This window comes from Lissotriton vulgaris, chromosome 12 (assembly GCF_964263255.1).
Source record: "Lissotriton vulgaris chromosome 12, aLisVul1.2, whole genome shotgun sequence".
Taxonomy (NCBI): domain Eukaryota; kingdom Metazoa; phylum Chordata; class Amphibia; order Caudata; family Salamandridae; genus Lissotriton; species Lissotriton vulgaris.
Genome location: NC_141700.1, coordinates 259389911 through 259416423, shown reverse-complemented (window position 1 = coordinate 259416423; position 26513 = coordinate 259389911). Strand labels below are relative to the sequence as shown.

Here is a 26513-nt window from a genome sequence, read left to right as displayed (position 1 = left end):
AAAGAAGGAAGCTATGAAGATTTTCTGTATCTGGAAAGGGTAGCCAGGTGAACTTAAAAGCGAGTCCAGACTTGGCCAGTGAGGGTAAATATGGTAAAACCTGTTAAGCAAGGGCTTGAACTGGATGAACTTTATTGGTTTCACACCAGCAACAAAATCTTTAATATTTTAAACATTATGTCTTGACAGTGCTTTCAGTACGGGATTTAAACAGTATGTCCGACAGTTCTGTGAAATATTGAGATCTTTGAACTCTAGGAATTCAGGAGCAATGCGTGCAAGTGCAGGGATTGCGGATCCGGATTGACTACCTGACCCCTGTTCCCAGATAACATGTTCGTCATTGGATGAAGGCGAATGGGTCTGTCCTGTGACAACAGAAGAAGCTCCTGGAACCAATACTGTCTGGGTCAACGGGGCGCAATCAGAATCAGGCGGCAGCCTCCAGTTTCAACTGTTTGAGCACCTTGGGGATTACTGGAATGGGGAAAAGTGTACGAATAGATCCCGGACCATCTCATTGAAAGGGCATTGAAAGGGCATTCCCCCTTGACCCCGGCTGAGGGAACCTGCTGGAGTAATATTGGCATTTCTAGTTCTCTTACGACGCAAACAGATCCAGAGCTGGTTTGTCCAATGTCGGAAAGATCTTGTTCACCTGAGCCTGTTCTAATTCCCACTCATGGCAGCCGGATGGAGACCTGCTTAGTGAATCTGCTAGGGTATTGTGCAGACCCTTGACATGTTCGGCCTTCAAGGATATTCCATTAACGTTGTCCATTCCCACAATTCCTGATCTCCCTGGGAAAGCGTCACTGACCTTATCCCTCCTTGTTTGTTTATGTAGTGCATACTGGTCGTATTGTCTGTACGGACCAGCACTGAGGAACCTGCTATCCTTGGAAGGAAAGCCTGAAAATACGGCCCAAAGCTCCAAACTGTTGATGTGCTGCTGCTTCTGAATCTGAGATCACTTTCACTGGATTTGAAAAGCCTGCAGATGACCTCCCCGCCTTCCATGGAGGTGTCTGTTGTCAATACGAAGTCCGGGATGTTTTGTAGAAAGGTGAGACCTTGGGCAAGATTTGCTGTTTGGGACCATCAACAAAGTGTGTCCACCATACATGCAGTTATTTGGATAACATCCTCGAAAGAGCCCAATGCTTGTTGCCATTGTTTCTGTAACTCTTCTTGAAGAGGTCTAATCATGCTAAAGGGATCAAGTCTATTGCTGAAGAGCACATCCCTAGGAGCAATTTGAATGTTCATACCAAAACTGACTTTCTTTTTTAAATGGTTGTCGCTAATTTTTGAAGGCGCACTTGACGGATCTATGACAGAATTTCGACAGACAGAATTTCGACCTACACAAATATCGGCGTAATTATATCGATAGCAAAAATATCGACGCCCTATGTACAACATGGTAAGTACCAAAATATCGAAAAAATAATATCGATGTTAAAAATATCGTTGTTAAATATATCAATTTTTTTTAATTTAAAATAACATAAAAAAGTACTGTAAATAATACTTATTAATTACTTAAACATATTTAAATATATGTAATAATGTTGAAAAAAAATAATAATACATATTTAATTAAAAAAATAATAATTAAAAATCATATATAATATATAATTACTTAACAATAATTACTATTCCCCTCCAGTGGGTGCAACAGTAGGGAAAACTGACCCTGAACCCTAAAAATACCCCTTTACCCAAAAACCTAAAACTGACCCTGAACCCTAAAAATACCCCTTTACCCAAAAACTGAAAACTGACCCTGAACCCAAAAAATACCCCTTTACCCAAGAACTGAAAACTGACCCTGAACCAAAAAATACCCCTTTACCCAAAAACTGAAAACTGACCCTGAACCCTAAAAATACCCCTTTACCCAAAAACTGAAAACTGACCCTGAACCCTAAAAATACCCCTTTACCCAAAAACTAAAAACTGAGCCTGAACCCTAAAAATACCCATTTACCCAAAAACTGAAAACTGACCCTGAACCCCAAAAATACCCCTTTACCCAAAAACTGAAAACTGACCGTGAACCCTAAAAATACCCCTTTACCCAAAAACCTAAAACTGACCCTGAACCCTAAAAATACCCCTTTACCCAAAAACTGAAAACTGACCCTGAACCCCAAAAATACCCCTTTACCCAAGAACTGAAAACTGACCCTGAACCCAAAAAATACCCCTTTACCCAAAAACTGAAAACTGACCCTGAACCCTAAAAATACCCCTTTACCCAAAAACTGAAAACTGACCCTGAACCCTAAAAATACCCCTTTACCCAAAAACTGAAAACTGACCCTGAACCCTAAAAATACCCCTTTACCCAAAAACTGAAAACTGAACCAGAACCCTAAAAATACCCCTTTACCCAAAAACTGAAAACTGACCCTGAACCCTAAAAATACTCCTTTACCCAAAATGAATTAATATTACAATTAAATTACTTCCCACCCTATTCCCCTATAAACCCACAACCCGCACCAGTAGTAAAACATATAATTTAGTTCAAAATATACATAAATTATCAATTAATTATTCTATTAATCAATCATAATAATTCATTGCCAATTAATATTTAATAGCAAAATAAATTAATAATTAAAAAATAATTTTTTCATTACAAATAAATTACTTCCCACCCTATTCCCCTATAAACCCACAACCCGCTCCAATAGTAAAACATATAATTTACTTAAATAAATACATACATTATCAATTAATTAATCAATTAATCAATTAAAACAATTCATTGCCAATTAATATTTAATTGCAAAATAAATTAATCATTGAAAAATAATTATTTAATTACAAATAAATTACTTCCCACCCTATTCCCCTATAAACCCACAACCCGCTCCAATAGTAAAACATATAATTTACTTAAATAAATACATACATTATCAATTAATTAATCAATTTATCAATTAAAATAATTCATTGCCAATTAATATTTAATTGCAAAATAAATTAATCATTGAAAAATAATTATTTAATTACAAATAAATTACTTCCCACCCTATTACCCTATAAACCCACAAATCGCTCCAGTAGTAAAACATATAATTTACTTAAAAATATACATAAATTATCAATTAATTAATCAATTAATCAATTAAAATAATTCATTGCCAATTAATATTTAATTGCAAAATAAATTAATCATTGAAAAATAATTATTTAATTACAAATAAATTACTTCCCACCCTATTCCCCTAAAAACCCACAACCCGCTCTGGTAGTAAAACATATTATTTACTTTTATATATTTTTTATTTATAAAAACATATTAAACACATATTATAACTATTAATTTAAATACTTAACTAAAATTTCTAACATATATTAGTAAATCGAAATTACTTACATCGATATATATGCTATCGATATAAGTAATTTCGATATTACTTACCTTAGGGTCGATATTCTGGCCATCGATATTCTGGACATCGATATTCTGTCCCATCGATATTAGCAACTCGATATAAGTGTAAGTCGAAATAAAAAAATCGATATTTTGACTGTTTACCGCACTTGACAGTCTTGAGACAGGAATGCCTTGCACTGGACGGTGTCCAGAGACGCTCATAAGAATACAATGTTCTGAGTTGGCAGCAAATTCAATGTGCCGTTGTTCAAAGTGAGACCCAGCGTATTAACAGATGAAGACAAGTAGTTGTGGCAACATTGGCTTCCTGCTCCGACAGAGCTTTGAGCAGCCAATCGTTGAGGTATGGGAAAACTCGGATTGCCTGGATCGTAAATTCGCTGCTACCGGTGCTAAGCACTTGGTGAAAATCTGTGGTGTTGATTTTAGGCCAAACAGGAGCATCTTGGATTGATAGTGGGTGCCAGCCACTGTGAATCGTAGATATTTTCGTTGTTTTGGATGGATAGGAATTTGAAAGTATGCGTCTTCCATGTTCAGAGAAATAATGAAACCCCCTTTTGTTTAAGCATCTCAGAATATCGGAAAGTGTTACCTTCCGGAATGTTTGTTTCTTGAGAAACTTGTTGAGTTTGCGGAGATCCAGAATCGACAATTATTCTCCTGACTTCTTTTTGATTAGGAAGAAACGAGAATAGAAACCGGTTCCTTTCTGCGTTGATGTTACTTCTATTGCTTCCTTTAGGAGCATGATCAAGACTTCTTTGTGCAAAAAGTGAAGACGAGGGGGAGTGGGACCCCTGGGCGGAGTGGTAGGTGGTTTCTGGACAAATTCTAGTGTGTTACCCTTGGTAACTAGGTCCAGTACCCAGCGGTCTGAAGTGATCTTGTGCCACCGCTGTGCATAAGCAGAATGTTTTCAGCCCACAGGTAGGGAGGTAAAATTGACTGGCACCCTGAGAAGCTCATTGGTTCCTGGCAGAGTCACAGCCTTGTTGCGTGTTCGCTTCAGGCCACCCTGGCGAGAGAAACCAGCTGTCGATGACTTACGTAAGATGATTGGTTGTAAGACTGGCGATATTGAGGCTGGTATTGACAATACTGTTGATTCGTCTGATAGCCACCCCAATATGTACTGAATCCTCACCCTCTGGCTCCTCTGAAAGGTGTATGTCTATATTGTAGAGCACCTAAAGATTTTGCGGTGTCTGTGTCATTTTTAATTGCTAAAAGAGCGTCATCAATATGTTTCCCGAACAGTGAATCCCCATCCTATGCCATGTCCAGGATCTTCATCTGAACCTCTGGTCTAAAAGTAGTCGCTTTAAGCCAACCCATGTGTCAAAGAACTGCTACCCTAGCTAATTGGCGAAAGCTTGTGTTAGCGATGTCCAACACGCAATCAATTGTTTCGGAGGCAGCTCGCTCACCCTCTAATAAAATCTTCCGGGCATCCTGCCTTTGATCCTCCGGGATAAGATCTATCAATCCCGCTATATCGGACCACATTTAGCGGTCATAACGGCCAATGATTGACAAGGCATTAGCAGCTCTAATTGATGCTGCAGCCATAGAAGAAAAATGTTTCCCCAAAAGGTCCATACAACCTCCCTCTTTGTCTGGAGGAGTGGTAATAGGTGTTGCAGGACTTTTCGAACGCCGTTGTGCAGCCTGAGATATGACCGAATCTGGCCTCGGGTGACCTACGAGGCAAGATGGTCTGTTCTCTGGAGCGTGATATTTTTTCTCTATATGAGGTAGCACCGCCGTTATGGATGCTAGCGTCTTCATTATTTTCAAGCTCTCCTGCCAGATGTAATCGATGATAGGAATAGAACATATGATCTTTCTAGTATCCTCCTTGAAGTCATGAAAAAAACAGTCTATTTATTTGACAGTAATAGGGAGCTGGAACCTGGTGGCTGCTCTCTGCATCAAATTATGAAATCCTCCGATGTCTTCAGGAGGAGAATCAGAGGGTAAATGCGGAGACGGAGATGGTGTTTCCATGATATAATCATGCCACGGATCTGGAGCATTTGCCTGGTTAGGTAATTCGCTTTCCTCAACTTCTTCATCTGAGGAGGAAGTGTCTTGGTGTGCAGTGTCAGGTGGACCTTGTATAGGAGCCGGTGTACTAGGTTGAGTAGGCTCTGGTACTGGAACAGGAACCTCTACTTGCGGAAGTGGGTTCTCTACCAGAAATTGTTAAGGAGGAAATCTTTGACGATAATCCGTCAACATAGCCTGTAGGTCTTGAATAAGTGCTGGATGAAGATGAGCCATTTCCCTATGATGATATTCCTGCCTGTGATGGAAATGATAGGTATGACGTGGAGCCATATATTGTTCACGTTAAAAATGCTCCTCCCGGTAATGATCGTCCTCATCAGTGTCTTGGCACTTAACATTGAGTTCAGATGGACTATGAGCCACTCTGTACGGAACCTCCTCATCCTCCTCATCATAATCCTCATCTTCTATGAAGCCCTCTAAAAGGTGGGATTGTGGTAGAGGAGAAATGTTACTATAGTCCTGAAAAGGCTGTTGAAAAGGGCACTGAAATGTCTTTAATTTCAGGAACCCTGGACGACCTGGGCATCAACGGTGCAGAAATAAAAATGGTAGGAAGGTCCCTTGTCCACTGTACCGTCGTCGACGGTGGTAGGATAACAGATGCACTTATAGATGATGGCATCTGCGGGCTCGTCGTCTACGGTGTCGTCGCTGATGTCTCTCCCGTCGACGGTGTTGTCGTTGATGGTGTCATTGTCGACGGCGTAGTTGGAATCTTTATCGATGGTAACATCGACGAAGAAACCGTCGACGGTACCTCGGCGGCGGACTTGGACGATGGTCTCGTCGTAATAGTGTTTCTCGTCGATGAAATGGGAGAGGAAATAGCCGTTGTCGTAATAGTCGCTGTCGATGACGTAACACATATTGTCGACGGCGAGGTAACAGTCGTCGTCAACACAGTTCTTGAGGTGTTTTTTACTTACAGAGTCTGTAGAAGATGATCTTGGACGCTCTGTGAGTGGAGTTGAAGGCGGAGACGACGCTGGCTCAGAGGAATGTTTAAAACTCCTCTCTTTATGAACAAGTTTTTCCTGGGATGTTTAAAGATGTTTCCTTCCCTCACCTCATGAGCTTTATTGAGATCTATCCCTCTTGCTAGATGTCGAAGCTCGGTCCTCTTCCTCAGCCAAAGAAGGAGGACATTCTTTAAACTTGAGCTATAAGAGTAATCTTGCCTCTCTGTCCCTTAGAGTCTTACTGGGAAAGGTACGACAGATTCAGCCTCATGTTTGGTGTAGAGGCAATAAAGACAATCTTTATGAAGATCATCAACATGGACCCTCTCCTTCCCACCGGTCCTGCAGGAGTGGAAGAGGCCTTTCTTTGTCAGACATACTTGCTTGAAGAGCTGAAGAGAAGAAAAAACTGAGTAGCACTCAGGGAGACTCCTTTCCACACAACGTGGAGTGAAAATCTGAGGAGAACTGCTTCTATTGGGAGTGTTCTAGAGGATGCTGATAGCTGATTGGTTGGAGCTGACTTTTGGTCCTTTTTCTATAAGAACGTAGATAGGCTACTAAGAGATATCATTTGGCCTCTTTCGGCCTGTTTATTATTTATGGCACTACTTTTGTATTTTACTGTGGGACTCCCATCTTGGCGACGGAGAATGATTTAGGCATGTGAATCTATGAAAGATACCCCAATACTGGATAACACACACCTATTATAAAATACGGGTATAAAATATGATAAAACACAATTCATCCCATGATAAAATATGTACTTTCTAAAACACCAGTGGATTAAATGAAGAACTCAAACCAAGTAAATTAATTTATCTCAGATTGACTCTAAAAACCTGTCAACAGACAATAAAAATCGTCCCATGGCACATGTCACATCTAGGAATCTAATTTCAACCAATAGCTGAATTGTTTGCCCCCTATCACTAGTGTCATATTTTATAAACATGGGTTTTAAAAATGCTTCCTTTGGGATAAAAACCACCAACAATCCAAAAAGTTGTGAACTGAATTCCCTTTCATGTTAAGGCCACATTGGCAAATTTTCCCTTTGTTTAGCAAAATACCTTGACCTCCTGACATCAGCACTTGATTCAACCCACATCTAAATCTCAGGAGCCTTTGATGCATCTTGATATTTGGCAATCTCTCCGGGTAAGGGAAGGTTTCACCACTCGTACATAAACTTAACATCACACCTTACTCACTCCTATCAGACTGATCTCATCTAATATAGCTATTTAGGTCAAGCATTCAATACCTCTTGTATATACTTTAGTATTCACTTATTTGTGTATGTACTTTGTGGACTCTGGAGATCAGCTCTAGGACTTGTCTGCTTCTGCTAAGGGACTTTTTTTTCTGTTCAACTGCCTTTATTTAACTGTCTTGATAGAAAAAAACCAGTAGAGTTCAGTAAAATACCAGAATTGCTTTCTGCTGAGGGTCTTTCTTTTAAAAAAAATTCTGGCAACTACCTCTATTTAACTTTCTTCATAGAACACGACCAGCAAAGGTCAGTAAAATACCAGAATCACTTTAGCATTCTCTAGATTCCAGTTCATAGAAATTGTCCTCCATGAGCACCTGTAGAAAATAATATTTTTTTAAATCTTGTATTTTCAGTGATATGACTCCGAAGGCCCCGATATTACATTAAAAACAGAGCTTTGGACTATACCTTTTCCCGCCGAAAGGTAATATTTCTCTCCATGTGTTCCCATACCTGGCGTGTCACGCAGTTTGGTGCTTACTTTCCCCTCCACGTTAATGAACAGTAGATGTTTCAGCACCCAGGCTAATGTGCTACATAGCTAAATACATATAATGTCCCAAAGGCGAGACTGATTGCATTGAAAATGCTTGTTTTAATTTCCTACAGCATGTTTGAATTTTCCCTCTAACTCCACGGGCCCAAGTTAGCTCACAGTACATTATCTCCCTTTTATACATCTGGGAGATTTTAGAGGTTTCCCCCCTCTCTATTCATGTCTAAAATTGTATTATTACTGTATAGGCTACGTATGTCCACTCAGGGAGGTTCGTTTCAACTCTAACAGCCTGCACCATAGTGGAAGATGGAAGAGAAAGTAGTCTTTTTAGGCACCGTCCTTCTTCCAAGTCCCAACTCTTTTTCCCGCCCAAGCCGACTACCTTGGCACCATATTGAAATTGGGGTCTTATCATGGCCTGATAGGCCATCAGCACTGGGTGCAGGAAGGAGCCCCCATAAGGGGTGTCAAATTTCCTTAGTCACCCTACTCTCGAAAGCGCCTTTGCTTGTGTCGAGGCAAGATGATCCTTCCATTCTAGATGAGGAGAGAACCAAACTCCTAGGTATTTGTATTTGTCCAATCTCTCTAATTTGACTTTGTTTATTACCCAACTCATGATTTTCCTATGTTTCCAAATTTATTTTGATTTTTTTTCTTCTTGCAGCAGTCCGCAAATATATTTAATTTTCTTTGGAGCCCAAGTCCTGTCAAATCGAAAATCACTAAGTCATTTGCATATAGAAGGCAGTTAATATGTATGCCATTCATTTTTGGGCTAAAGTATTTGGATGACTTAGAACACTGGGGAGATCGGCCAGGAACAGGGAGAACAGTGTTGGTGCCAATAAACAATTTCGGCTTGGGCCCAAGCTTCCCTGTGGAGTTCCTGCAAGATCAAATGTAAATCTTTTGGGATCTCATATTCCTTTATTGCTTCCCCTAGCGAGCTCTCGATCAACAGAATCAAATGCAGAGCTGAAGTCAACAAAACAACAATACTCCACACTGTGCTATGGATTTCTTGGCAATGGTCCACAGGCTAAAGCAATGATTATTCGCCGAGAGGTTCTCTTTAAAACAACCCAGTTCACGAGGGATAATAGAATTTGCATCTGCCTATTCTTTTAACGTTCCCAAAAGGATCTTAGAGAAAGACGACCTTGCCGCTTAAACCCAACAGATGTATTTGTTGGCGATTTCCTGGGAGGGCATGTTCACCTTTTTATATATAGGTTTAATCACTGCTCCCTTCCAGCTATCTGGGAATCTTTCCGTTGAGAGTATTTCCTGGAAGTGGGTATAAAACAGACTGGACCACCAAGCAGTATTTGTTTTTATTACTACTGCAGGCAAGTTATAAGAGCCAGCAGCCTTTGTAAATTTTAGAATCTCAACTGTTTTCTTGATTGCATTTGTCTCCTTCTTCATTAGAAATCTAGTTGAGCGCTGAACAGTGGTGGCATCATTGTTGTAGGCCTCCCCTAAGAATTCTACCCTAGCATCCCCTCCCACAGAGCCCAATGATTGTCCTTGGGAATTTCCTATCTCACTCTGTACCAACCTCCAAAATGTCCTTATATTTTTCGTCTCTATGGTCTCCATCATCATTTCCCAACATTTTGAATTTCCCGCTTTTTTTAGCAACCAACTCTTAAAATTCTTTCTTTAAGCTAAGAAGATGTAGCCCTTCAATCTTTTTTCTTGAGTACCTCAGATGTCTTTCCAGCTTCCGGATGTTACTTTTTAAAGTCCCAATACATTCTTTGTCATATCAGCTATTCTTAGCCTGTTTCGAGGATTTACGTTTACTATTTGTAGTGTTGAAGGCCGTGACTTCTATTTTTAAACATGCAACATCCTTTTTTATTATTTGGTCATACCAAACTAAAGGATCTCGTGGTACCTTCCCGGGGACTAAGCCTCCCTAATTTTGTTGGAGAGTCTTCAATAAACTTAAATGCTTCTCAGAGAGTCTCGTTCTTAGACGCTTTGAACAGCCAATCTTGTCTGCCTAGCTGCAATATCCAATTTGAGGGTTGCACTTAGTGGGTAATGATTGCTCCCCTCCAACTGAAGGATCTTACATTTCTCAATGAATTCAAAGGCCCATAGCTGTACAAACACATAATCAATGGGATAGTTCTGATTATCAAACTGGAAAGTTTTCCTTGAGGGGGTATCTGCGGGGATTCAATCATTTAGACTCACCAAACCATTTAACTTGAGGCAGTCAAACAAGGCTATGTCTTTCCCTAAGGCCTCGTTTGACAGCAAGCAAACATGTTGAATATTAAAAGCAGCTAGACAATCCTCATATTTTTCACCCACAATATCAGAAAACAATTTATGATTAAAATCTCCCATCAAGATGATCAGGGTGTTGGGGGACTGAATACCTATATTAATCACATCTTTTCTAAACAATTCTATATTTCCCTTATTGTCGGAAGTGCTTCTTTCATACATATATATTTAAAACAATAATACATTGCTTCCACCTGGCTACGTTCACTAATTATATACCACAAACTAGTATCCAATTACACCTTGTTTTGATTTGCCATACTTTTGAGGTGATTTTAGAGGATACCAATGTTACCAGTCCCCTCCCGAGGACCGTCCTGAAGCTTTTTCTATTGCCCTTTAGATAGATCCCCAGAAAGTCATCTATCTGTGGCGGCTCTCTGCATAGCCATGTTTCCTGGAAACATAAAATTGACTACTGCTTTGTAATTTCTCTGAGCACCTTCAACCTCATTATGTTGTTAAACCCGTAAGTATTCCAGGAAAACAAGCTGATGCAGAGAAACTACCCTCTAGTCCACATTACTTAGGTTTGCCCTTTCACAGGCATCCTCCTACCAGTCCAAACAATCATACATATTTGGTTTGAAGGGGATGACCCCGTGCCTATACCCTTTCTCTTGGGGCAGTATAACTTGAGGTCTAACTTCACTACGTTCCTTGATGCGTCTACGGCTAACACAAACCTCCTTTGAGACCCATTTTACTTGGTTTGCCTCTAGGCCTCCACGACACAACAGAAATCCCGGAATTTGGGAAGTGGGCAGTTCTGGAGCTGCATCCCTAGGAGAAGGCTATCACCAACCAACCGGAAGAGAGCAAGATTTTAGTGACATCCTTTATCAGGAAGTCCACCTGTTTCAGGTTGGTAGTAGAGACTGAGCATGAACTTTGGCAAGAGGAGAATATTTCCTCAACAGGCCTCACCAATTTGGGCATACAACCATTTATCTGTTTCAGCTCAGAAGCGATAGACTGCAAATTGGCCTTATGTGATTTCAACATATATCGGTATTCAAAACCACAGCCTCAAAATGCCCTACAGAGTTTGTTGCATTATATACTTCTAGACCCAGGGGCCTGCAACACCTATGAGGCTGCAAGTCTCTGGCTGCGTGCAATTCAAACTGCAAAGGTTGTCCACGCACGGCTAGCCTAGTGCCAGTGCCTGCCTAGGTGCTGCAGAGATAAACAGATGACCACACAGCTTTCTTTTTTGACAGTAATTTCATTTTAGCTCTGGAGTTAGACAAGACCTTTTGATTATATTACAATTATCTATAAGATATACTTACTAATATGGGCTTTCAGCCAGCTCGTCACATCCATTGGTCTATTGTTGAATCGCTCGCATTCTCTTTCACCCAGACCACGACACAGCATGGGGCAATGGGTCAGCCTTCTTCAGTCATTGGTTAATTTGACTGTGAGAGAAGGCATTCTGTACTTTGAAAGGAGCACGTCGGTACAAAAAGTAGTTTCCTTCAGTGCCAGGGACTACTATGACAATACATACTTTTTAAGGCTAAAAATCTATCTCTGCTTTTACCATTTTTTAAAATATCAATAAGAATCAGGCAGTTTCCACACAATGACGTTTTACAAACACCATTACAACACAATACAAGCAATGACAAAGCTTAAGGGCTGCCAGTCATCGGCAGATCTATTGGCTTTGCCAATGCTTGTTGCTCTTACAAGAAGTTAAGGGTAGGCCTCCTCTTTTGGCTTCCCACAAGCAGATGAAATGTTCCGGGACCAAGTAGATGCATATACACTACGTAGCACTGTTTTACAAGTTCTTTCTTCTTCCCGCATTATCTGACTGTGAAAAAGGTACTACTTAGAGTAAGGATAGCAAGCAAGCCCATCAATCAGGTGCCAGCACTTGCAGGCGGCTATGAATAGATTGCCAAGTCTTTTATTTCACCTTATGTCTCCTTCTGCCATCATCTTACACTTTCCTCTCTCTTTATCTCACGTTTGCTGGTTCATTTTCATTCCTATGTTCTCACTTTGTCATTTTATTTGCACCTTTTGCTCCCACCGTCTTTCTTCTGACGTCTGCTTTTATCTCTCCTGCTCTAGATCGAAGACTGCTGAGGAAAAATTATTTCCCTGCCCCAAAAATGAATGCAGGTGTCCACAACCTGCAACTACGACACTGGCTTCTTCCAAACATTGGTCCATCGGATGAGAAGGCATATAAAGGAACTGTGGAACGTGGGCAGACCTTAGAAAACTGGCTCTCAAGAGACATGTTGGCATATGGAGAGGTGGACTAACATGAAGACGAATCCATGGAAGTACATCAAGTCGAAGACACAAGCGTATAAATTTCTAACTGCAATGCTCGCGTTGTGCATATTCGTCTTGGCGGATGTATGACGTTACAACGCATGCTTTTACCACGCATGCCTTTACAACGCGGTTTTTACAACGCATGCCTTTACAACGCATAGTGCTTTGGGGCGCTGGATAGTGAATAGTTTAATTTACTATTCCAACTCCAGTCCCCGTGGATAGTAGGGAAGGTGTTGGATAGTACATTAAACCAATTCCCTATCCTAGAGCGCCCCCCAGCGCAATGCGTTGTAATGGTTTGCGTTGTAAAAGTTGCGTCGTAAAGGCACTGCGTGGTAAAAGTTGCGTTGTAAAGGATGTTCCCCGTCTTGGCATTATGGAAGAGTATGCATAAGCATCCATAGTAATATCAGACCTGAATGGGCCTGAGAGATGCCATTGCACCTTGAGTTAGGAGAAGTGTTGCTTGTTTATCTGCCACACCTCACACTGATGACTAGACTCACACAGGCCTGGTTTACAGTTCAGTGGTAATGGGAGATCTTCTAGCATCTGGAGGAAATGGCAAATCTGGAGGCGAGTTCACGGGATGAATATCCACCAACATACGGTGTCTATGGTGAAGGATACTCAAAAACAAACGAGGCTCCCTGAAAAAACCAATGCTAGGAGAAGGAGGCAGGGAAGAACTATCAAAAAACACAGAAAAACCTCTCCTAGAACATTATAAATCTGTAGGTAATGTATCCATTAATTTATATATATCATCATAGTCCCACCCAAGCAAAATTATTTAGAAAAACATATAATTTTATTATTTGAAGTCCATCAATGATTCATAAAAAAATATATATATATGTACAGTTCAAATCAGTCAAAAAAGCACATCATATAGCCCCCAATCATTCTCACACATCCAGGCATCCTCTCGAATAACCACAACACCATACACAATGACACAAAAACACTACAAATATAACAAGACAAAAATATAGAAAAAGGAACAAAATAGTGCAAGGCGCCTTGCAATATTTTGTTCCAGGATGCCTGGATGTGTGAGAATGATTGGGGGCTAGATGATGTGCTTTTTTGACTGATTTGAACTGTACATATATATATATATATATATATATATGTTTTTATGAATCATTGATGGACTTCAAATAATACAATTGTATATAATTTTGCTTGTGTGGGACAATGGTGATATATATGAATTAATGGATACATTACCTACAGATGTATAAAGTTCTAGGAGAGGTTTTTCTGTGTTTTTTGACATGGTGAAGGATACGCCACTGGCGCAATCCACCACAGATTTATTATTTTCCTCCAGGAATTGCAGAATTTTCCGTTAGCATCAAATTTGAAATCTGACCCACAATGTAGAATATGACAAAAGTGCAATCCCCAACAGCATCCAAATTCAATTTCCAGATATCCGGTTCAATTTGCAAGGTTGTTTCTGTAAGCAGTTGGGTTATTCCTGTCCAGGGGATGAATTACTTTTGAATTTCCAGGAAAAACCTTGCTTCCCACCCCCAAATAAAACCAAAGTGCTCACTATGGGCGGGGTCCAAAATGAATTTGCTATAGAGTTTTTTTTTCACCAAGATGGTCTTATTCCTGGATGTGCATTAGACATGGATAACATTATTAAGTCTGTAGTAAGAACACGCTATGTGAATCCGACTCATTGTGACCTGGGCCCTGACGCAGAGTGATAGTAACAAAGAATCCTCCACTTCCTGGGTGCCAATGTTTGAATTCGGAGAGCCCAACAGCTGACTTTCAGACACAAAATGATAGTACGGTTTCAGAAATTTGGCCAGAGGACACTTTGGGATTCAGCATTTCCCACCAGACATAAGCTGATTTTCCATTACAGCCAAACGCTAAATTAGTGCGCACGCCTTTTGCTTCTCTGCTATGGTGCAAAATAGAATACGACTGTGAGCTATGAAAGTGAAGAATAACACTAAAACTCAATAAATAAGGCACATGGGAATTTGCGGGTTTTTATGAATTGCCCTGAGCATGTAAACCACGATCTCAAACATTGCTTTGGGTTTAATAGATACATTTAAGCATGGAGAATGATGAAAAACAGACCACAAACTTAGAGATTTCCAAGTTTATGTGTTTGCTCGGGTAAACCAGAGGCCAGTGTAAATGGGAGTTTAGGAAGGCTATACTTACGGTTCAGTCCAACATCATGGTATGTCAGGATGGCCGGCCGATTTCCTTTCGGGGATCCACGAATGACCACGTGTAGCATCCCATAAGGAGTCTCCACATCGTGCTCCTAATAGAGAACAAGAGCAAAAGAAGGAGGCTATTTAGAGGCATTATTTATTGTAGTACTCCATTTGTTAGAGATTTAGCCTTTTGTGTAGCATTGCCCAAGAAAAAGCCCTGTCCTTTACCAAAAAAGGAGGTCTCCTTCTCCTACGTAGAGTCCTCCATTCACTTACCAAATGGCACACTAATCTGTCACAATTTTTTTTATAAATTCCATAGATTACATAAGTTATTTATTTCAACAGGAGCCCGTCACCCTTAAGAGTCTCCCTCAACTTGATTTCACCAGTCTACCGGTCATGTGCCCCTCAGATATAGTCATTCCCACAAAGAGGACGAAAGTCTTCATGCCCAAGATTATATCTATAATAGGCCCATATAGTACTTTACCCCAAAGATGTCTGTCAGTGTTTTAACCCCCTGCCCCACCACACCCATGAAAGTAAAGATCCAAAGCACACTCAATAACATTAAAATAGACAAAACCTGACTTAAAAATTACTGCAAATCGAAAGCTACTGTACCTTACTATATATAGTCCACCATGCCAGCATCAAAATGAAGCTTCGGACATTCCCTAGTGCTGGACAACCTCATCTGCACTGTAACATCTCCCTCAAAGCTATCACTTACAGAGAAGAGCCTCTACCCTGCCCAGCAAATCCGACTCCACTTATTGATCCTGCCAGTAACTCCCTCTCACAAGGCAATTTAAAGTTTAAACTGGCGACTCTTCCCTTCTAAAAGCTGGGTTAAGCTAAGCACCCACTGCCCCATCACTGAGCACTTATTACGAGACTTAATAAACAGGAAAAGCTGTCCCCACTAACCTCCAAGTCCACAGAGGCTACAATAACTAGCTGTAAAGTCATCAATGTGGGGCAGCCCCACACTTGAGCATCGAAACAGCAAATCTATAAGAAAGCAACATAGATCTCCTGAACTTGGACAATGAGAACACCTGTCTCTTCACCCAACAGGACCATTCTTTCACATTAAAAACCTTAGGGCATAAGATGTCACTCTTCACACTAATACCGTACATGTGCATGACATGGGAAAGTCCTGGAGCGGGTCTGACCCTTCCTCTCCTGCGTACAAAATTGAGTTGGAACAGAATCTTTAAATTCTCCATCATAGCCAGCTAGTCTCTCTTGCTTATGGAACAAGGATGTTTCTATTCCCCCATATGCTGAAAACTTTCAACTCCAAATTACCAGTGTTGAATGTGAAGGATATTTACTCTCTAAACGCCTGTTTCAACTACACTGTCTAGTTTGCAGACTTGTTGAAACAGAACTTCAGCTCTCACTTGATAAAAAGGCACTAAGTGGCTTCTGCACCCCAACCCCGCCATTGCCTGAACAATATCACAAGTCTTCCAAGTTGACTCCTAGCGTACACTCAGGACACACAGCCAGAAAGTTACAACCTGCCCGATAACAAACAAGTCCACTTCAAAAAAGCAAATCTAACCAACCAGACATCATCTAAGTCACGAAACAAGCAGTACTCATCCTCTCGTACCTCAAATGGTGCTCAATAGCCTTGAAGAACCCTTGGCTACCCCCCCTTTGAAATTCACCTCCATCTCGCAGCGATCATGCCTTGGAAAGGGACACCTACAATGCAGTTTTCTATTTGCAAAGACATTCTTCACAAACCAGGCACTTTGCTCCCAACCTCAAACAAGCCTATTCGAATTTTAAGAAGTCCTTAACTTTCACATCAAGAGACTTTGTACCTCCAGCGGGTCATTGATATTTAGATCCTAATTACAAGCTGGGGTTAATTCTGATCCATGTACCTACTGGACTTTACACAGGTATCAGAATTCTGAGTTGCATTAGAAACCCACTGTTTTCCTGACAGGTTTTGACAAGTCGAACATGGAGACATTTATTGGGATGGAAAAAGGCCTAGAAAATATGCAAAATAGCAATTTGATCTATTGAATATCAATCTTATGTGTTGTACCTCATTTCCAAGGAAACAACTGCCTATTAAATACATCACCTGGTGTCACATGGTTCATACTTTCTCTGTAAAACTGTGCTTTTGTTGGACAACATCGACATCAAAAATGTGCAAGACTGATTCTATGCACACCATCAGGATATGTGGACCTTAGTCCTGCTAGCTCACAGTTCACCATCTGTACCTGTAACCTAGCAAGGTAACAGGTGGAATGTGTAACCTCAGAACATGACACCTCTTATTTTCCCAAGGAAATCATGGAAACAAATAAAGAACCCTTTAGTTCAGTAACTTATGCATACCCAAAAAGATACACAAGAAATACAGATGGCATTTCAATATTTATTGAAGCATTATGATTCTAGTGTAAAATATGTGCACTGCAATAATCAATGGAAGGAAGCAGAGTAGCATGATCAGCATCACGAGAATGGTGAAGAAGATAAACACTTCAACCATTGTGCTGCTAAAGAAAATATATGCTTGCATATAATTACTATTATTTTTTGTGCTCCTACCTAGCTCTACCTACCCTGATGGGCCTAAGGTGGGTGAATCTGCCAGAATCCCTGTAGGATGATCTAACTCCCCTCATTAGCTATGGGTAAGTGTCATCAGGTAGCCCATCGTAGCGGAGGGCTGGCCATCATTTCTCACAGGAGGTAAACAGGAATCAGCTGGGCTGGAATTTCTGCATGAGGGCGACTTCAGCAGTGCCAGCGAAATGCTCCTCTGCCTCAACAATGGAGTGATGTTGTTTATATAATAAGCTGCACATGCAATCATGCACGAGCCCCAGTCAAGCCGCTATTGTTGATTCTTCCATTATAGCTCAGTTGCGAAGGGCATAATAACAAACAACAGCATTTTGTGTAGTAAACTCAGCCCATGTACAGAATGTTCAAGGCACTTGATTAAATGTCTACGAAGAAGTGTAAATCTCTTGAGGAGAGGAGTTGGCCTAACAGCTAGAGCGGTCGACTCTGAACATCCCGGGATTCTTGGCAAATCACTTAATCTCCCCGTGCCTAACAAAAAAAATTAATGTGTCCTCATATAACGCAAGTGGTGAGATGTAAAGCGATCTGATACCCGATACCTTCGGGTCAAGTTTGCGCTATATAAAACTCTGTAAAATAAAAAATAAATACATTTAAAAAATGTAAGCACGGTTTTAATATAAGGCAGTCTGAAAATATATGTATAATATCTGCAAGATCACATTGACATCTATAGCATTTCCCATTGTTTGTACTGCTCCATTTGAGCATTTTAAGTGGTGTATGATAGAGATTAAACAAAGTTTTATAATGCTGTGAATATAGATTGGCCAATAAAATAATTTTATCGGCCATACATATTGATTCTTGAAAAGGTACTACGGATGTCCCTAATCTCATACACCATTTTGCTACCTGCTGTTCTGTATCATCCTGCTGTAAATTTACCAGATAGTTGTAAATAATCCCTATGCGTGTTGGTTTTCTGAGTATTTCCATAAATTCATTAGGACAGAGTGGTACAATTTTTGAATGTGTATAAATGAAGTTCCGTATTTGCAAATACTTAAAGAAGTCATATTTAGAAAGGCTGTATTCATGTCTTAGCTCCTGGAATGAGGCGATTGTACCATTTTTAACCATGTCACCAATGGCTATTATACCCTTTTCCCGCCATATACCCATGATACGATCCCTGAATGTTAACGGGAGCAATTCTATAGAGTTGCACAGAGTATAAAAATTGATACGTCCCAGTGAAATGAGCTTCCGTATGGAGCGCCATGCTTTAAAGGCGGACATTATAAGTTTAAATCTGGTTCTTTTGTAGTAACTAGGTTCTATAAAACGGAGTAGCATTTGCCGAGATTGTGGGCCTAATAGAAGAGAAAAAATATCAGGGCTTTCAAATGTAGGTGGAGTTCCGCCTATTGAAAAATATTTAACATTTTGCAGATATTATACATATATTTTCAGACTGCCTTATATTAAAACCGTTTTTTGTATCCATAGAAACCTTTCTAACTCATATTACAAAATGCGATGTAAAAATTTCTAGAGAGATGATTATTTTTGGATTATCAAATGATAATGAATTGTTTCTAGGTTATCAGGAAAATAGATATATTATATTCATGGCCATGGCTGTAGCTCGCCTTTGTATATCATCAATGTGGCTAAAACCTGATGCACCTACATATGAAATGTGGCGAGCAAAGTTCTATAATATTTTTTATTTAGAGTTTAATTTATATCGCATTAAATCAATTACGAAAAAGAGAAGAGGATACAAAATATGGCAGACTTTGATAGATTATTTGGAGCACTAGCTATCATTATTTATGTATCTAATGAGACAAAGCTGCTGTTCAGACTGTATTTATGTGATGTTGAAATCATTTTCTATTGTTTTTATGTTTATTTATGTTGAATATGCTAATCACTAAGATGAAGTATTGATATGTTTATTTTTTCTATATATGGCTTTGAACTGAATTAATAAAGAAATTAAAAAAAAAATGTAAGCAAAGCCATTTCAGAGAATATTATCCTGCACATGCACACAAGCAAATGTCTGTTGAATGTCGTTGTTTAAGAAAAGAAGGCAACTTTAAAAAGTGAACATGTAAAATGGTGATGTACCTACTCAGGCCTAAACGTGACCATATGAAACCGGGGTAGTGGTATTAATCAGATGTGGTGAACACCTCACCCTATCCCTTCCCCTCATATCCAGGCCCTTCAAGTTATACTTTTTGCTTATTCTCAGCGTAGTCATTTGTGTCACCCAATCTTAGTATGGTGAATGTCTATGGTATATTGTTCAGAACCCTGAAATCTTTCAAAAGGAGTGATAGGGTTGGCATTCATCATTTAGGAGTGCCTGCACCACACCACATCACGTCATGTGATTGTGGTGCCTTAGGACTCACAGCTGCACCCTACTGATGAGAGTCAAATAACTGAAATCGGTCTTGAATTGCTGGTGTATTCAGTCAAAGGGGACTTTTCAACTGGACTGTTCTTACTGGAGCAGACCCAAGGCTGACTTAAACATGGTTGGTTTCTGTTTGAGGTGGCATGGACATAAAAATGATGGCTTGAAATACAAATCTGACTAGCTTCCAGTGGCTGAGATTAATTCAAGAATTCCACTCCTCACTTTTTCTTTTTTCTTCAGTGTAATGCCATGCTCAGACGTGTCTCGTGCACACTGTGCCACAGAACTTGAGCTGCCATCTGCTGTTGAGGCCTAAAGAGGCATAATCTCTTCACTGGTTGTTTGTGTTCCCGTTCAGAGGGGATCTGGCCTGACAGTTTGTGCTAGACTGTTCTTACTGGAACAGGAACAAGGCTGGTTTAAATGGGAAACAGCGTTTTTATAACGCTGTCAATACCACGCGGGTAGGTAACAACGCAGACGTTACATCGTCCGCGTTGTTACCATGCATAGCATTACATCGCAAGTCGTTTCTACGACTTGCGGTAGATGGCGCTCAACACCAAGGAATGTGTTGGATTGTAAATCCAACACATTCCCTACTGTTGCGCTAACTGGGGTAGTAGTAGTAATTCATACTATTCCTAAGTCCAGCGTGCCATCTAGTGCAAGTCGTAGAAACGACTTGCGATGTAAAACCATGTGTGGTAACAACACGGACGATGTAACATCCACGTTGTAACCTACTGCGTGGTAATGTATGTTGTAGTAACGTTATACATTTTTACCAGTTGCTGAGATTAATTCAAGCATTCTACCCATCACTTTTCGTTTTCCACGTTATGTATGTGAGCTGAGAGGGAGGATTCTCACGAATGGATGGAAGAACCTGAGAGAATGAAGGATGCTGACCTGGACAGAGGTGGCAGAGCAGCACATAGAGGCACCCCGCATGAAGGGTGATTGAATTGTCAGGGATTTGAAAGTGAGATGTCTTGGAGTGTGTGAGGTAAAAAAGCACTGAATCACCCTTGGAGACAGGGCTGAGATGGACCCTAGGCTCAGAAACAGTAACAACCAATCGAATGCCATCGTGAGTTATGTACGAAAATAATATGAATGTAATAAATTTCATTCGGTAGTTATCATGAAGTTTTTTTATCATTCTGCAAACGAGACTGCATTTTTGTCGTGTGTCACCATGTAGAAGAGTGGCAGAACACGGCTATAATTTTCTTTTCCGGTTTGGCCTGGAGTCCCCCGAGATTTTCATTGATTGCGACAGGACATTAAAATAAAACAAAAGTACTGTCCTCTTGAAAAACAACCGGCAATTTGCAAAACCTCCCCACTGAAAGAACACATTCTCGCAACTGCTGTGACAGTAATGGTGGGCGACGCAGGCAGGCAGGCAGGGATGCCTCGATTTGTCTTTTTTTCTACTGAGCAGTAATTGCCATGAAAGTGAACGAGGGGAGGGGGGCTGACACAACCTACAGAGGGGGGACTGGCTGTATTTATGCAGGATTGTTTCCTACCGGATTGCGTGGCTCATTGAGATTCAGATACTGAAAGTGGTCATGGGATCACAGCGAACCCGCTTTGCCTTGTGCTTAATATGATGTGTGGGAGTCGCAATGTGCGCAAGCATTATCCCCTAGATTCATCAAAGTCCCGTTTTGCGAGTCCTTAATAGCGATTATTAAGGAATCGCTATTAAGGACTTGCAAAACGGGATTCATGTAGGAATCGCTAAATAAATTGTGATTCCTACACATTCCTTATTTGCGATTAGCAAATTGCTATTCGTTCCTATGGGCCTAAAGGCCCATAGGAATGAATGGGGAGTTATTCCTTATTTGCGATTAGCAATTTGCTAATCGCAAATAAGGATGCGATTACAAGGGTGCTAGGGGTGTCCAAAGGACACCCTGTAGCACCCCTGAAATGTAAATTTAGACTTATGTTGCGCACACACATGTCCAAAGGACATGTGTGATCTAACATACAACTGAGAAAAATGCACAAAAGTGAATTTTTCTCAGATTTCGCTATTTACCACGAAGTCAGACTTCGCGGTAAATAGCGGCAAAAAATAGCGAAATCGCAGTTTATTAATGGTTCATGAATAGCATTTAAGGAATCTCAAATTGAGATTCCTTAAATGCGATTGCAATTTGAAAAATCGCAATTTTTTGCGATTTTTCAAATTGCGAGTTCATGACCCATTGATGAATTCCAAATGCAATTTTTGCGGGCGCAAACGGACGAATTCTGCGATTCGCACCGTTTGCGCCCGCAAAAATGCTTCATGAATCTAGCTGTATGTCCTATACAAATTGTTACTTAACAAGGATGTCCGGAGCCCCATGCAAAATGGCATTTTGCTGTTTTGGTGTTCTCCTGCTAGCAATAAGGTCCTTCTTCGCGTTCTGACTAACTCTTGTGGTCGCACCTGGGCAGTGGACTTCATACAACGCTGTCCCTACTTCTGGGCGAAAGGAACTTTAAAGGAGGGGGTCGGCGCGAGTCATGAAGTCCATGATTCTGGACTCGTTGATGGATATTGAGTTCCTACTGGCTGGCATTCCACATTGTGGACTTGTTCGATGCCACTGGCCATGCAAACAAACATGGTCTTGGTAGGGGAATCTGGCAGTGTCAGAAGGGCTGGTCTGATAGGTCAGTGTGTGGGCCTGTTTTTGTTGACTGTTTCTGGACCTGTTTTATGGTCTGGTCTGCCGACTGTTACTGTTGATTTCTCTGATATTGACACAAACTGCCTGAGGCAAGCATACATTCAATCTCCAGAACTTTGGAAAACACTCTTACAGAGTGTGTCTATACGAGTTAAAAACTGCTCTGATCTGCTAACAGGGGCCACTGTTACTTTGGAGCCCTGCCCTACCGTCTGTCCCAGTCTGAGCCAGTGGTTGGGTTCGTTTTGAGGCAGACGCTCAACATCCATGCTTGGATAATGAAGAGACAGTACTTGAGAGACGCAATGTTACTGATAATGAATACCTTTAGGTGCACTGTGGGATCATCATTGTAGTGCTGAAGGCTGGTTCCAGGGCTGGTGAGGTTTCTAAGGGCTTTCATGTAGAGACTCAAGGTCACAGTGGGTCAGCTGGATCCTTGTGGGACATCGCATGTCATTGGTGCTCTGTGGTGACCTCGAGGAGGGCCTCGGAACGAGCTATGGGCGATTAGAGGTATGACAAGAATGCAAGCAGCATGGTATCACTGAGAGGTAAGCTCATTCAGAGGGTGTTGAGGATTGTATGATTAAATGTACTGAGGCTGCTGATAAGTGGTCATGATGAAGAGTGCTAGGTCACTCTAGCCTGTGAAGAGGCGTTTCTAGTCCATAACTTGGATGGTGGATGTATCGGTGCTGTAACATAGTCTGACTCCTGAACTGTAGTCATGAAGTGGAGAGTAGGCTGCCGGTGTTCATCCGTTCTTGCAGATGTCAACAGCTATAGAACACTTCTAAGAAATATGAGGTGGGTGGTTGACTTTCATAGGCTATGGCAGTAGTTCTTAACCTTTTGACTTCTGTAGACCCCCACTTAATCATCAATGGAGACCAGGGACTCCCACTGAATCATTATTGGAATCTGGGGAACCCCAATGAGCTGGAAGCTGGGGACCGGGGCCTAAGCATTTTTATGATTTCAACCAGAAAATACGCAAAATACACAAAGGCAGGAATTGATCAAATACACAAATGCTGAAATACTTTATTGAATTCACATACAAATATAAAAAATCTTATTTTTAATTGGAAGAGTGGCACCTTTCTAAATGTAATTGAGGAAACGCAATGTTTTTAGTATATTGTATTGATGCACTTGCACTGCACCCACAAATCATTAGGAGGACATTAAGCAGGTTTTTAGCCTCCCATTTCAAATTCCTTCACATTTACAGAACGTATAAAAAGTTCGATTTTACAATTTCATACTTAATATACACTTTATTAATCTGTGACTATTTCATTTTTAATTTGAGGATACCAGCGGTCCGGGGACCACAGTGAACCACTGGGCTAGGGGTTTATGTAGTTCAGAGGAAGTCTAGGAAGGTGCTTTAAGTAAGGGATATATTGTGTTGGTGTGTCAAGAGGTATAATGGGAACTTTATCAGTATGTTATTTTGTTACAGTCAAGGGCAGGATGCTGCTTTCGTAGATGGTTGCTCGAAAGAAGCAATACAGCCTTCACTTGAGAAGGTTGGTGGCCATATGGGTGTTTGGCATGAAAAGATGGGTGGCGCGTTGGTGGTTTCAAATGCTCAATGTCTTTGAACAGGGCTTTGCTTCCGCTGGTGTGTTCATGAGACAATGGAGGTGCAAGGGTGTGTAAGCTGAGAAGAGGTGCTTTTGGATTTTAATATGATTTTTTTGTTGTTTTATTAGGCCACGCTTTTATTGAGTCAAGTTCTTCTGTTGTTTAAGGGGGAAACTTCTGCCATGAGTTTTGTGTGCACCAGGGGCGGAAGCTTTAGCCTTTAAAGTCGATTTTCTTAATAGAGTGTGTGAACATGTGTTTTGATTGTGTTGTTCAGGGCAACAAAGAGTGTGTGGCTCCTAGATTGCCCAGATATCGCCTGGAACCTCTATGATCCTGAGTGCCGCCGGGCTGTGACTTTGTTCGCCGTACATACTGAAAGGCAATTGTGAGATTACTGCTTGTAGGTTTATTTCTTGTGCTATTTTGCAACACAAAAAAAAAAAGATATAAAATATATATATATATATATATATATATGTATATATATATATATATATATATATATGCAAAAAAGGAGGTGGAAAGCAGTTTCTGTATAGAGCACTCTCAACACCAGCGACACTCTATATAAAAAATGCGGGTGCTAATCTAAACAAACTATATTTGTGCCGCCCAGCTTCACAATTACACGGAATTCCCACTTAGTCAACATGTTTCAGCCCTTAATAGATTGTCTGTTACCGGTTGCGCATTTGTCTACTTAATCAAAGTGCTTACCAGTGAGTTTTAGATCTGTGCCGAATAAGAGTGGAGAAAATGCTAGTGAATTCCAGATGCATAATTGACCGATTTCTCGATTGCAGTATTATTTTTTGGTTTCAGCTATTTCCATTTAGCCAATGGAATTTCTGACGCGTTTCTCGACAGGACAGTTATAATACCATGTCCAAAACACAATATGCTGAACCCATATCCATTAGAAACCATTAGAAATTGGTGGACTGTATAGGAAGGCTGTATGTGACAATACAAGACGTTCTTCAGTCACTTGTTGTATATCCATATGCTTGAACCTGCTGTGTTCCCAGTGTTAACGGCTCATATTCTCATTTAAATCTTATGTGCGCCCAAGAGCAAAGTGTCCACTAATAATATGTTCGGTGCCAGCCGGATATTCCAGATCGTGCAAAGACGGGCTACTAGTGCCAGAGGGTAGAGAAAACACTAATGTCTGCTGTCATGTCGCGTTAACGCGTTGTGGCCTTGTTACAAAACAACCAACACATGCATCGACTTATTGGTTGAAAAATAAGGCGGTTTACACAGATTCTGACAAGTCTTTTGCCTAGTTTTGTCTCCTAAAACAGTTACCAAATCATCCCGTTTGTGTACATGGCTCCAATTTGAGCAACTCATGCGATTTAGAGACACGCTCATATGTTGCTGTGTTTAAAGAATTAATAGCAAAACATAAACACACCCAATGTTTAATGAAATCTCTTCATTGCAACTCAAAATAAAATTCATAGCCAATAGAATAGCAGTTATGATTTCAATGGACATCAATTTAGGCCCATATTTACTTTAAGCTGTATTTCAAATCATCTGAATGAAGTTGATCTTGAACAAGCACTTTGTTGCGCTACGATGACCCCAATCATATTTGAACGAAGTGCCAGGGAATCACTTGAACTGCTTTTATCAAAAGATGGTTTAAATGCATAGCAGCTAAGCATACTTACGACAACTTTTGCTTGAACTGGAATGCTAATTGCTAAATTAAGCTTTATGAATATTTTAGGGTTTCAACCAAAAAATTAATGTTTATGAATTAACAATTGGATCATACACAATTACTGATACTGCAGAACATGCACAGCATTCCAGAAAATATATATACATGTGCCTTTCTATGATGTATATAGATACAATTATGAACATGATGTTTCATTGTCAAGAATTACATATTCTGTGCTATAAGTAAATTAAAGCCTGCTTTCAATGTGTTTTAAGACACAATGATGTCTCAATGTTACAATTAATGCAGAATTCAAGGGGTCATATCCGCGACTCACCTCACTGTTCTGACACTTTTAACAGTGGTGGGTGGTGACACTTAATAGTGGAGTGGTGATGGAAAGCAAAGGGAATTTTAACCCAGTGACAGGTACTGTGACAAACCAAAAATGCCTTTAGGCTCAATGCCAAAGCTCTC

General features: G+C 40.5%; 1 protein-coding gene across 8 annotated transcripts in view; it reads right to left on the bottom strand.

Moving 5' to 3' along the window:
• Positions 1-26513, bottom strand: part of NDRG4 (NDRG family member 4) — an 888963-nt gene that overhangs the window by 199465 nt on the left and 662985 nt on the right. For all 8 annotated transcript variants that reach the window (XM_086947800.1, XM_086947798.1, XM_086947797.1 and 5 more), the window contains one exon: positions 15042-15147. In XM_086947800.1, the coding sequence (XP_086803926.1) occupies positions 15042-15147 (106 nt within the window). The remainder of the gene's footprint in view (positions 1-15041; positions 15148-26513) is intronic.